This window comes from Neomonachus schauinslandi, chromosome X (assembly GCF_002201575.2).
Source record: "Neomonachus schauinslandi chromosome X, ASM220157v2, whole genome shotgun sequence".
Classification (NCBI taxonomy): domain Eukaryota; kingdom Metazoa; phylum Chordata; class Mammalia; order Carnivora; family Phocidae; genus Neomonachus; species Neomonachus schauinslandi.
This window is the reverse complement of record NC_058419.1, coordinates 65,396,356-65,410,237: the sequence shown is the minus strand read 5'-3', so window position 1 is coordinate 65,410,237 and position 13,882 is coordinate 65,396,356. Positions and strand designations below refer to the sequence as shown.

Sequence of the window (13,882 nt, the reverse complement as noted above, 5' to 3'; positions counted from 1 at the left end):
TTTGATTCTGTTCCATTAATCTATGTGAGTATTTTTACACCACACCATACTATTTTGATTAATATGGCTGTATAGTAGAACTTGAAGACTGAAATTGTGATACCTCCAGCTTTTGTTTCTTTTTCAAGGTTGCTTTGGCTACTTGAGGTACTGGTGGTCCCATAGAAATTTTAGGATTGTTTGTTCTCGCTCTGTGACAAATGCTCTTGGTATTTTGACAGGGATAGCATTAAATATGTAAATTGCTTTAGGTAGCATAGACATTTTGACAATGTTTTCCTCCAATCCATGAGCATGGAATGTCATTCTGTTTGTGTCCTCTTCAATTTCTTTCATCAGTGTTTTATACTTTTCAGAGTACAGATCTTTCACCTCCTTGGTTGAGTTTATTCCTACCTATCTTCTTACTTTTGGTAAAATTATAAATGAGACTGACTCCTTAATTTTTGTTTATGCTGCTTCATTATTGGTGTATAGAAATCCAACAGATTTCTCTACATTCATTTTGTATCCTGCCACTTTATTGGATTCATGTATCAGTTCTAGCAGCTTTTTGGTGGAGTCTTTGGGTTTTCTATATAGAGTGTCTTGTCATCTGCAAATAAAGTTTTACTTCTTCCTTGCCAATTTGGGTGTCTTTTCTTTCTTTTTGTTGTCTGATTGCTGTGAGTAGGATTTCCAGTACTATGTTAAGTAACAGTGGTGAGAATGGACATCCCTGTCTTGCTCCTGACCACAGAGGAAAAGCTCTCAGTTTTCCCCCACTGGGCATGATACTACTGTGGGTTTTTCATATATGGCCTTTCTGGTGATGAGGTATGCTCCCTCTAAACCTACATTGTTGAGGGTTTTTATCATGAATGGATGCTATACTATGTCAAAGCTTTTTCTGAATCTACTAAAATGATTGTATGGTTCTTATCCTTTATTAATGTAGTATAATGTAGTTGATTGATCTGTGAATGCTGAACCCCCCCCTTGCAACCCCGTAATAAGTCCCACTTGATCACTGTGAATGATTTTTTTTAAATGTATTGTTGAATTTGGTTGCTAGAATGTTACTGAGAATTTTGCATCTATGTGCATCTATAGTATTAGCCTAGAGTTCTATTTTTTAGGGGACTCTTTATCTGGTTTTGCTATCAGGGTAATGCTGTCTTCATAAAAGGGTTTAATGTCACCTACTATTATTGTATTATTATCAATGAATTCCTTTACATTTGTTATTGTTTTACATATTTGGGTGCTCCCAAGTTGGTGGCATAAATATTTACAATTCTCATATCTTGTTGGATAGACCCCTTTATTATGATATAATATGCTTCTTCATCTCCTATTAGAGTCTTTGGTTAAAACCCAGTTTGTCTGATAGAAGTATGGCTACTCCGACTTTCTTTTGACATCCATTTGCAAGATAAATGTTTCTCCATCACCTCACTTTCAATTTGAAGGTGTCTTTAGGCCTAAAATGGGTCTCTTGTAGGCAGCATATAGATGGGTCTTATTTTTTTGTAACCATTCTGACATCCTATGACTTTTGATTGGAGCATTTAGTCCATTTACATTCAGAATGATTATTGACAGAGTATGTATTTAGTGCCATTGTATTACTTGTTTTGTTGTTGTTTCTGGAAATTTTCTCTGTTCCTTTCTGGACTTTGTCATTTTTGGTCTTTCTTTCCCACTCAAAGAGTCCCCTTTAATATTTCTTGCAGGGCTCATTTACCGGTCATGAACTCCTTTAGTTTCTGTTTGTCTGGGGAAACTCTCTCTCTCCTATTTATTCTGAATCACAGCCTTACTGGATAAAGTATTCTTGGTTGCATATTTTTCCTTTTCAGCACTTTGAATATATCAGGCCATTCTCTTCTGGCTTGCCAAATTTCTGTTGAGAAATCTCCAGCAAGCCTTACGGCTTTTCCCTTGTAAGTTAAGGACTTCTTTTGTCCTGTTTTAAGATATTTTTCTTTATCACTATATTTTACAAATTTAATTAGAGTATGTCTTGGTGTTGGCCTGCTTTTGTTGATTTTGATGGGAGTTTTCTGTGCCTCCTGGATCTGGATGTGTGTTTCTGAGCAAGGACGTTCTCAGCTATTATTCTTCCAAGTACACTTTCTGCCCCCTATTCTCTTGAAAAGAGAAATGTTTATTAAGGAAGCACGAAATTAGTTCAGGTGCAGACCTAAAACCAGCCAAGCTTGTTTGAACCCAGGGTCATTCACCAAGCTGGCCTCCATATCTCTCTTTTCTTCACAGTCAATTGCTTTGCTATATGACTCTCAAATGACAAATAATTATTTTTTTTTAAGATTTTTTTTTAATTTATTCATTTGAGACACAGAAATATATATATATATAGAGAGAGAGAGAGAGCATGAGCAGAGGGAGAGGGAGAAGCAGGCTCCCCGCTGAGCCAGGAGCCCAATGTGGGGCTTGATCACAGGACCCTGGGATCATGACCCAAGCCGAAGGCAGACGCTTAACCATCTGAGCCACCCAGGCGCCCCTCAAATGACAAATATTTAGAGCTATTTATACTGTTCTATCTTTAGATATTTTATTTAAAATATTCAGACATTTGGTCCCAACTTTGGAGTTCCTAGACACCCAGTCAGGCTGCACCAAGAATATATGGAGCCTCAACACTAATCCTTCAAATGTAGATATGGGTCAAGACAACTTCAGCCAATAAAAAATTCAGACTTTCACTTATGTGTACACTCATGCACAAGAAAAGGAGAGAAAGAGAAAACAAAAGAGGTGATAGAGGAGAACACAGGCAGAAACCTCTTTGACCTCAGCCACAGCAACTTCTTACTAGACATGTCACCAAAGCCAAGGGAAACAAAAGCAAAAATGAACTACTGGGACTTCATCAAGATAAAAAGTTCCTGCACAGTGAAGGAAATAATCAACAAAACTATAAGGCAGCCTACGGAATGGGAGAAGGTATTTGCAAACAACGTATCTGATAAAGGGTTAGTATGCAAAATCTATAAACAACTTATCAAACTCAACACCCAAAAAACAAATAATCCAGTTAATAAATGGGCAGAAGGCATGAATAGACACTTTTCCAAAAAAGACATACAGATGGCTAACAGACACATGAAAAAATGCTCAACATCACATCATCAGGGAAATACAAATCAAAACCATGATGAGATACCATCTCACACTTATCAGGATGGTTAAAATTAACAACAGAAGAACAACAGGTGTTGGTGAGGATACAGAGAAAGGGGAACCCTCTTGCACTGTTGGTGGGAATGCAAACTGCTGCAGCCACTCTGAACAGTATGGAGGTTCCTCAAAATGTTAAAAATAGAACTACCCTATGATCCAGCAATTGCACTAATAGGTATTTACCCAAAAGATACAAAAATACAGATTTGAAGGGATACATGTACCCTGATGCTTATAGTAGCACTATCAACAATAGCCAAACTATGGGGAGAGCCCAGATGTCCATCAACATAAGAATGGATAAAGAAGATGTGGTATATATATACAATGGAATATTACTCAGCCATAATATAGAATAGAATCTTGACATTTGCAAGGACATGGATGGAGCTAGAATGCATTATGCTAAGTGAAATAAGCCAGTCAGAGAAAGACAAATACCATATGATCTCACTCATAGGTGGAATTTAAGAAAGAAAACAGATGAACATACGGGAAGGGAGAAAAGAAAAAAGGAGAGAGGGAAACAAGCCATAAGAGACTCTTTTTAAAAATTTTTATTTAAATTCAATTTAGTTAACATATAGTTATTATTAGTTTCAGGGATATAATTTAGTGATTCATCAGTTACATGTAACACCAAGTACTCATTACATCAAGTGCCCTCCTCTTTAATGCCCATCCCCCCAGTTACCCCATCCCCCACCCAACCCTCCAGCCATAAGACTCTCTTAAGGATAGAGAACAAACTGAGGGTTGACAGAAGGAGATGGGTGGGGGATGGGCTAGATGGGTGATGGGTATTGAGGAGGGCACTTATTTTGATGAGCACCGGGTGTTGTACGTAAGTGATGATTCACTAAATTCTACTCCAGAAACTACTCCAGAAACCAATATTGCACTGTATGTTAACTACCTAAAATTTAAATTAAAAAAATAGAAATAAATTAATTTTAAAAAGAGGTGATAAACTGTATATGAAAAAGGGAAAACTTAAAGTATGCAACAATTATAGATTATGAAGAATTACAAAGGAAAAAGGCTAAAACATTAACACTAGTTTCACTGTATAAAGTTAATTACAATGATACTCTATTACATGAAATGTTTCCAGTTATTTATATGTAGTTAATTGAAAATACCATCATGGCTCTGAAATTGGATGTATCTAGGTCTAAATCCGACTTCTACTGATCATTTATAAAAATAAAGATATCAACAGCATTGTAAGTCTGCTCAAGAATTAAGTCAGCTAACACATGGAGTGAAAATATAGCATTTAGTTTATATACATGTAAATAAACATTAGTTTTTCTTTCTTCTTTCTCTAAATATCAGAGAGAGCACAATGGCTTGCTTTTAATTAAACATTCACCAGATATTTGTCATTATGTGACCTGATTATCCAAGATGCTTACTAAAAGCATCTAGGAAAGATATTCCTTTGAGAGAAATAGTAAGGATAAATTAATTATTGAAAAAAAGCATGGACATGATAATTTCTACATCAGTGTTCCATTATAAAGGCAACATTCATTAGACTCACTTTCTTCCAGCTTTAATGAAACTGAGGGATTGCTTCCTGTTTCATCCACATTTCCTTCACCACCTCCTCGAGATCTTGAATTCCAGACTTTAATCACTTCAACATCATTGTCACTGCCACTTCCACTTGAGCTACTATCTTTCTTCCCTTTCTTCCCCTTCGTTTTCTTCTTTCTATAAAAGGAACAAATTCAAACTGTTAGGAAAGCCCAGAAAAGATATAAATACCAATTATGAGAGAACAATCAGCAATTAGGGATTTTAAATGTGTCAACACAGGACACAAAAATTATTCAATTTACTTTGTATAATCATCGGAGCTTAAACTCATGGAGGTTTCATCGGAATCTGAAGCTATAAATTCATCCATACTGTCTTCATCAAAGTATCCCTAGAGGAAAAAAAAATGATGAATGTTTTAATAGTTTACTTCAACTTATATTGAAAATTATAATGATGTTTACTTTACCTGAGGATAAGTTAATTGTCATGGGATAAAAAAAGACCTGAAAGAACTACCATAGATTAAAAAAGGAAAGGAGGCATAACAGATATGATTACTAAATGCAATGCGAAATCTTGGATTGAATCATGGAAAAGAAAAAGGACATAAGTACAAAAACTGGTGAAATCCAATTAAAGTCTATTGTATGGGTTAGCCCAGTGATGGGTATTAAGGAGGGCACGTACTGCATGGAGCACTGGGTGTTATACGAAAACAATGAATCATGGATCACTACATCAAAAACTAATGATGTATGGTGACTAACATAATAAAATTAAATTAAATTTAAAAAAAGTCTATTGTTTAGTTAATACTATTGACCCAATGTTACTTTTTAAATTTTTATCATTTTACCATGGTTATACAGATGTTAAGAATAACATTTAATACTCCTTCCATAATCATAATGCATTAACATATAGAAATTAACTAGAAATAAAATGGGTTGAATTACTGTACTACAAAGCAAAGGAAAATTCCAATATACAGTAAGTCTATATAGATCAACCTTTTTCCTGAAGTTATTCTGCTTCCAACAGATAGGTCTTAATCGATTTTAGGTTACCTGATTTACCTTATTTTCTTTGCTAATGTAGTCCAGCTGCAAACACCAAGGATGAGTCCAGATTCTACTTAACATCTGAAAATCTTGGAAAAGTTTTGCACCTGCCTTTCCTCTTCCACCTTCACTGCTATTACCTACACCTGATAAAAAAAAAGTAGTTAATGTTAAGACATAAGAATTCTCTATGTCAGGAGAGGTGGGTGGGGGGATGGGTTAAAGAGGTGATGGGAATTAAGGAGTGCATTTGCCATGATAAGCACAGGGTGATGTACGGAAGTGCTGAATCATTATATTGTACACCTGAAACTAAATTTACACTGTATGTTAACTAACTGGAATTTTAAATTTTATTCTATTGGAGGAGGGGGACAGAGAGAGTCTTAAGCAGCCTCTGCACTGAGCGAGGAGCCCAAGGCGGGGCTTGAAATCATGACTTGGGCCGAAACCAAGACTTGGACACTTAACCAACTGGGCCACCTACGCACCTCTAACTGGAATTCAAATGAAAACTTAAAAGCTCTTATTTTAGATAAAGCCTCTCTGTATCCCATCTTTTAGAAACTCTTTCCAATGCTTCTTACACAAAAAAATGTACTCCTAAAAACTGTTTTTCATGTTGAAAACATTAATTTCTTCTGCTCAGAGTAATTTCAACAAAATTAAGTTTTTTCTATAAAAGCGAAATGAAAATGAAATGAATAGACATTTCATTTATATGGCACTTATCAAGGAGGTAAGATGCAAAACAAAACTGGTTAAACAAAAAAAGCAGCATTTAAGCAATAACATATTTTTCTGTCCACAGTTTTAAAAGATGTAAATTCACCAATAACTAATAAGTCTTGTCTCCACTCATGGCAAGAGAAAATTTAATGATATGAAACACTAATAAAAATGCATGAAAATCTGGTAGTGATTATTTTGCCTTTTAAGAGGTATTTCCACTGTGTATAATAGGAATCATTGCTGTGAAAATGAAGAATCTAATTTCTTGACATACAACTGCTCATAGCATTCCTTTATAATTTTTTATTTCTGCAAATCAGTAGTGATGTTCTTTCATATTCCTGATTTTAGTTGTGTCTCCTCTATTACTCTGCAAGTACAGCTAAAAAGGTATCAATCGATCTTTTCAAAAAAGCAAATTTCAGTTTCAATGATTTTCTGTGTTTTTTCCTCCTTTATATTTATTTCTGTTTCAGTCTTTATTCTTTCTTTCTACTTGCTTTGGGTTTAGTCTACCCTAACTTTAGTTCCTTAAGCGTAAGAGGTAAGATTATAAATTTGAGATCTTTCTTCTTTTTAAATTATAGGCATTTACTGTTATAATTTTCCCTCTTTAAGCATGCTTTATCTGCATCCCATATTTTAGTACCTTGTGTTGTTTTCATCCACGTCTAAATATTTTTTAATTTTCTTTGTGATTTCTTCTTTTATCTACTGGCTATTTGGGAGTCTGTTATTTATATACATTTGTGAATGTTCTAACTTTCCTTCTGTTACTGGTTTGTAATTTCATTCCCATGTGGTTAAAGAAAACATTTTGTGTGATTTTATCCTCTTATGTTAATTGAAACTTGTTTTATAATCTAAAATATGGTCTATCTTGGAGAATATTCCACATGCACTTGAGAGGAATATGTATTCTGCTGCAGCTCGATGGAGTGTTCTTTTAGAGGTCTGTTAAGTCTGGTTGGTTTATAGTGTTTTCCAAGTCTTCTATTTCCTTGTTGATCTTCTACCCAGCTGTTCTATCACTGAACACCTTATGAGTTAAAATTAATGTAAAGGAGGGGCACCTGGATGGTTCAGTTGGTTAAGTGTCTGACTCTTGATTTCAGCTCAGATCATGATCTCAGGGTCTTAAGATCAAGCCCTGCATCAGGCTCCATGCTGGGCATGGAATCTGCTCAAGATTCTCTTTCCCTCTCCCTCTGCTCTCTTCCCCCCACCACTCGTGTTCTCTTTCTTAAAAAAAATTAATATAAAGAGAGATTTTTTTTTTAAAAAAGGTAATCTATACTTTATCATTTTATACTCCAAGAAAGACTAAAAGCCAATTCTTGTTTTGTGGGGGCAAAAACTACTCTTGCATATATCATAAATATCTTCTATTATAGAAAAACTTCATAAGACTTTTAGGCCTAACTGGCTAAGATAGGAAAAGCGAGGACATTTTTAAAGGGAAAAAAATTCTACCTGAAAAGGGAAAAGTTTCTTCTACCTACACCATTGATTTATATTAGAGTTGATATTCTCTGTGGAAATGGGAACCACATAAAAAGGATATGTTAATAACCTAGCCAAATAAATATCCACAGAAAAATGTTCTCTACTCAAGAGTATTGATAATTATTACTGAATTATTCTATCTTTTCAAAAAAAAATGTTTTTGACTCCAAATCACTTTATTGGGAAAATATACCAAAAAAGGTTAGGTGAATACATGATTAATTAATCATGACAATCTGTTATTGAACCTTATTTACACCTACAGTTTTTACATGAGATGTTATCATGGGGTCTGTAGTAAACTCAATAATGGTCTCCCAAATATATCTACATTCCAATCCTATATATATCTGCCAAATATATCTACATTCCAATCCACCCATGGAAAAAGAAAATGTGCAGATGCAATCAAGAAAAGGACCTGAAATTGAAGAAGACCATCCTAGTTTATCCAGGAGGATCCAATGCAACCACAATAATCCCTGTAAGAGGGATCCAGAAGTGAGAGTAGAAGGTGATGTGATGACATATGCACAAATGGAGTGACACACGTTCAATATGGAGAATACAGACAGCCACCAGAAGCTGAAAAAGACAAGGAAATATTTTCCCTCCCTAGAGCAGCCAAAAGGAACCAGCCCTGCTGACTTTAGCCCAGTAACACTAACCTTGGACCCTCAACCCCCCAGAACAGTAAGAGAATAAACTTGTGTTGTTCTAAGCCATCAAATTTGTGGTAATTTCCTACAGCAGCAAGAGGAAATCAACACAGCATCCTAGTGAAATGTTTATCAAGGGGCGCCTGGGTGGCTCAGTTGGTTAAGCGACTGCCTTCGGCTCAGGTCATGATCCTGGAGTCCCTGGATCGAGTCCCGCATCGGGCTCCCTGCTCAGCGGGGAGTCTGCTTCTCCCTCTGACCCTCCCAATCCTACCCCCTCTCATGCTCTCTCTCAGTCTCTCTCTCTCAAATAAAATCTTTTAAAAAAAAATAATAAATAATAATAATTAAAAAAAAGAAATGTTTATCAAACTTGGCGCACATCAGAATCACCTGGACAATGTGTTATACACACACTTGGATCCCATTCCTATAAATTCTGATTTCCTAGATATGTGATGAGGCACAGAAATATAAACTTTCTAAGAAGGTTCTCAGGTGCTTGTGCTGCAAACTAGGGTACAAGTCATAAAGAAGAATGGTTGGGAAAACTCACTGCTTCAATTAGTTTGCTAGGGCTGCCATAGCACATCACCACAAACCCAAAATCTTAAGACCACAGAAATATACTCCTTCACAGTTTGGGAGATCAGAAGTCCAAAATCTGTCCTACTGAGCCAAAATCAAAGTGTCCACAGGGCCATCTACACTCCCTCTGGAAGCTCCAGGAGAGAATTTATTCCTTGCCTCCTCAGGCACATGGTGGCTGCTGGCATTCCCTGACTTGCAGCCACATCAATCTCTGCCTCTGTGGTCACAATTCCTCCTCTTCTGTGCATATCAAATCTCCCTCAGACTCTCTCCTGCAAAGATACCTGCAAATGGAATTAGGAGCCATCTGGACAATCCAGGACAATCTCCTCATCTCAAGATCCTTAGTTTAGTCACCTCTAAAAAAATCCCCTTTTCTTATAAGGTAACACAGGTTCCAGGACCTAGGTAAGATCTGACATCTCCGGGTGGCCATTGTTCAGCCTACCACGCTGCCTTAAGTGCCTTTCAAGGTTATTCAAGACAGTAGAGCTAAAGCAAACTTTCCAAAAATATAATACTAAAAGCTTTTTATATTCAATTTCCCTTTTGACCCCTTACAAATTACAATTACACTATTAAAATAAGCCAGTCTCACTGGAGTATTCTGATGATCAATACAGCTATAATAAACAGGGAATTGGAGATGATAATAAAACACCATGGGCTATATCAATAAATTTTATAGAGTTTCCCCAAGTCTTGAAAATTATTTCAAAGAATTTTCCACATAAATGATTTAAAAGGGTTGATCTAAAGAACCGTGGGAGTAGTTTAGCCACCAAGAATTTGGAAACACCTTCTAGGACTTCCACACCGTTTTATCACAAAATCCTTACTAATCAAATAATTCCTTTGTACTATTTCAGAAATCTGTTTTCCTTTCCTCCAATGCTCCTTCGGTTAACTTGCAGGACTCAAGACCACTTTTAAACATAACAAAGACTTAGGAAAGCTTAAAACCCAAGCAATAACACAACTACTAGGAGGTGCCCAGAAGAATTCTACTTATAATGAACAGTAAGTGAAAAAGAGTACCTCAATGATATTAGTTACTGCACTGCCTGAATACATCAATGCAGGTCCCATAAAGCTGACTTTAAGCAGATGGCTCAGTTTTGATAATCTAAACATATGCTGTTGTATCTGTTCAAGTCTAAATCTAAATCTTGTAGTCATACCACCTTCTGATTAGTCACACACTATAGGAATCTCACATAAAAATTACCACCCTTGAACTAGCATGCAAAGACCACTGAAATTGGTTAACATTCTTTGGAGTATGCTTATTTGATTTATGCAGAAAGTAAAAGAAACAAAGGAATAATATTTTAAGTACCGGAGAGGCCCTAGTTCATATCATCAAATAGCCCATCATTTGCCCAAATTCCCACTAACTTAAAAATTAAGAGTGCTTCAAGCGCAAATTGTAATATCAAGGGATCTGAGACTAAAAATATCCCCAGACCCCTGGCAGAAACAACAGCAAATCCTTTCTGGAGTAACCAAATGTTAGCCTAGGCCTCAAAGAATTACCACATATTAATACTCCAAAGGATATTAGGAACTTGTGGTCAAAAGTACTTAAACACACATGGAAACAACGCAGCATGCCTGAAAAATTGACAGAAATTAGAGAGATGAAACAAATCTATAAAGATTTCAAAAACTGGAATAATCAGACATAGACTATAACTGTTTACTATGTTTAAAGAAATGTTAAAGATAATCTAGAAAGTACATGCAAGACATAGGAAATCATAAAGAATGAGCAATTAGCTGGAAGATAACTAAATAAAACTTCTGTAGATAAAAAAGTAAGCCACTGAGTTTTTTTTAAGTTTTATTCAGATATAGTTCACAATTTACCATTTACAATTCACTAGTGTATTCACAGAGCTGAGCAACCATCACCAAAATCTAGTTTTTAAAACATTTTTATCACCCCCAAAAGAGACCCTATACCCCTAGCCATCATCCCCCAATTTATTTATTTCTCCTATACCCCTAGGAAACCACTAATCTACTTTGTCTCTACAGATCTGCCTACTCTGGACACTTCATGTAAATGGAATCATACAACATCTGGTCATTTGTGACTAGCTTCTTTCACTTAGCATATGTTTTCAAGGTTGATCTGCACTGTAGCATGTATCAGCATTTTCTTCCTTTTCATTGCTTAATAATGTTCTATGATATGCATATATCAAATCTGTTTAACCATTCACCAGTTGATGGGCATATAGGTTGTTTCTAGCTTTGAACTATTATGAACAATGATGCTACGAACATTGGTGTACAAATCTTTGGGTGTACAAGTGTTTTCCTTTCTATTGAGTATACACCCAGAAGTATAATTGCTGGGTTATATGGTAACTCTATATTGAACCTTTGATTGCCAAATTGAGCTCCACATAAATTACACCATTTGACATTTGAAACCAGCAAAACACAGGGTTCCAATTCCTCCACATCCTCACCACTTACTATTTTTCTATTTCTTGGATTATAGCCATCCTAGTGAGTAACAAAAGGTATCCCACTGTGGTTTTGAGTTACATTTCCAATTATGTTGAGAATCATTTAGAGCAGTGGTTCTCATGCTGCAGGTACATCAAAATCACCTGTACGTCCCTGAGCCCTACTCCAGATCCACTTAATCAATGTCTAAAGGGTGGCACGTGGACGCATGCATATGAATGTTCTCTATTTATGAGTACAATTCAGTGGCACTGAGTACAATCACAATGTTGTGCAACCATCAACACTCCATTCCTAAAACTTTTTCATGGTCCTAGAAAGAAACTCTGTACATATTAAAAATAACTCTGTATTTTCCTCTCCCCCAAACCTTGGTAACTACTACTTTCTGCCTCTATGAATCTTTCTCTAGGTACCTCTAAGTGGAATGAAACAGTATTTGTCATTTTGCGTCTGGCTTATTTCACTTATCATGATAGCTTTGGGATTCATTAATATTGTAAAGTATCAGCATTTCCTTTCTTTTTAAGACTAAATAATATCCCATGGTATGTATGTATGTATGTGTGTATGTATGTATAGATCATATTTATATGATAAATATAACATTTATATATGATTTATATATGATAAATATATATATATATATATCATTATATATATATATATATCAATATATATCAAATTGCCTTTCTCTATTCATCTGTTAATGGACACTGGGATTGCTTCCACCTTTTTGGCTATTAAGAACACTACTGCTGTGTAAACATGAGTGTGCAAGTATCTATTTAAGTTCCTGCTTTCAATTATTTGGTGTATATACCTAGAAGTGGAATTGCTGGATCATATACTGGATCATTATATAAATAATTCTATGTTTAACTCTTTGAGGAATGGCTGCACTGCTTTTCCCATAGCAGCTACACCATTTTACACTGTCACCAGCAATGCACCAGGGTTATAGTTTCTCCACTTTATTGACAATACCTGTTCTTTCTTTCTCTCTCTCTTTTTTTTGGTAATACGCATCTTATCAGGTATTAAGTGATATCTTGTGTTTTGCTATTGGCATTTCTATAATAACCAGTGATGATGTAGAACATCTTTTCATGTGCTTATTGGCGATTTGTACATATTCTTTGGAGAAATGTCTACTGAAGTCCTTCACTCATTTTCCAATTGTGTTGAGTTTTATTGTCGTTGAGTTATAGGAGTTCTTTATATATTCTGGTTATTAATCCCTTCTCAGATTCAGGATTTCAAAAAATTTTCTCCCATTCTGTGGGTTGTCTTTTAATGTGCTCCATTTCTGCATGCCTTAAAACACTGTATGGATTTTAATACTGACTTATGCTTAAAATCAGGCTAACATTTACTGATTAAAAAATTAAGTAACAAACTGATGATTACCAGGGGGGAGGGAGAGGGGGGATGTCTAAAATAGTTTATGGAGATTAAGGAGTGCACATGTGATGAGCTCCAGATGTTGTATGGAAGTGTTGAATCACTATATTGTACACTATAGTGTACTGAAAATAATATTACGCTATACAGTAACTAACTGGAATTTAAATAAAAACTTTAAAAAATTAAGTATCCACATTTTAAAACATGAAGTGTTTACTGAAGGCAGAGGCTTACATGTAAATATAAACTGATAACCGATGGTAAAAGGAATACTGCAGGATTATACTGAAAAGGGGGAACAAAGGAAAATTAAGGACTATAATTTCTTTAAAATTCAAGAAAACTCAGTTTCTTAGTACTTTAATTCTATAAATATTAAAATATTACAAATTATTACTATTAACACAAAACTGTTCCTAGTATAAAAAGCAAAATTTAAGTGAACTTCTTAAAACCAAATAGAATCTAGAAAGAGTCACATATAAAAAAATTATGCAGCCATCGAAAGGAATGAGATCTTGCCATTTGCAACGACGTGGATGGAACTGGAGGGTATTATGTTGAGTGAAATAAGTCAAACAGAGAAAGACATGTATCATATGATCTCACTAATATGAGGAATTCTTAATTGCAGGAAACAAACTGAGGGTTGCTGGAGTGAGGGGTGGGGTGGGAGGGATGGGGTGACTGGGTGATAGACACTGGGGA

The 13,882-nt window shown here is 35.4% G+C and overlaps 1 protein-coding gene across 1 annotated transcript in view; it reads right to left on the bottom strand.

The window, feature by feature from the left end:
- The window catches only part of ATRX (ATRX chromatin remodeler), a 319,976-nt gene that overhangs the window by 75,527 nt on the left and 230,567 nt on the right, over window positions 1–13,882 (bottom strand). The window contains exons 23-25 of the mRNA XM_021678803.2: window positions 5,814–5,944; window positions 5,037–5,125; window positions 4,736–4,908 (exon numbers count right to left, since the gene is read on the bottom strand). Of these exons, the coding sequence (XP_021534478.1) occupies window positions 4,736–4,908; window positions 5,037–5,125; window positions 5,814–5,944 (393 nt within the window). The remainder of the gene's footprint in view (window positions 1–4,735; window positions 4,909–5,036; window positions 5,126–5,813; window positions 5,945–13,882) is intronic.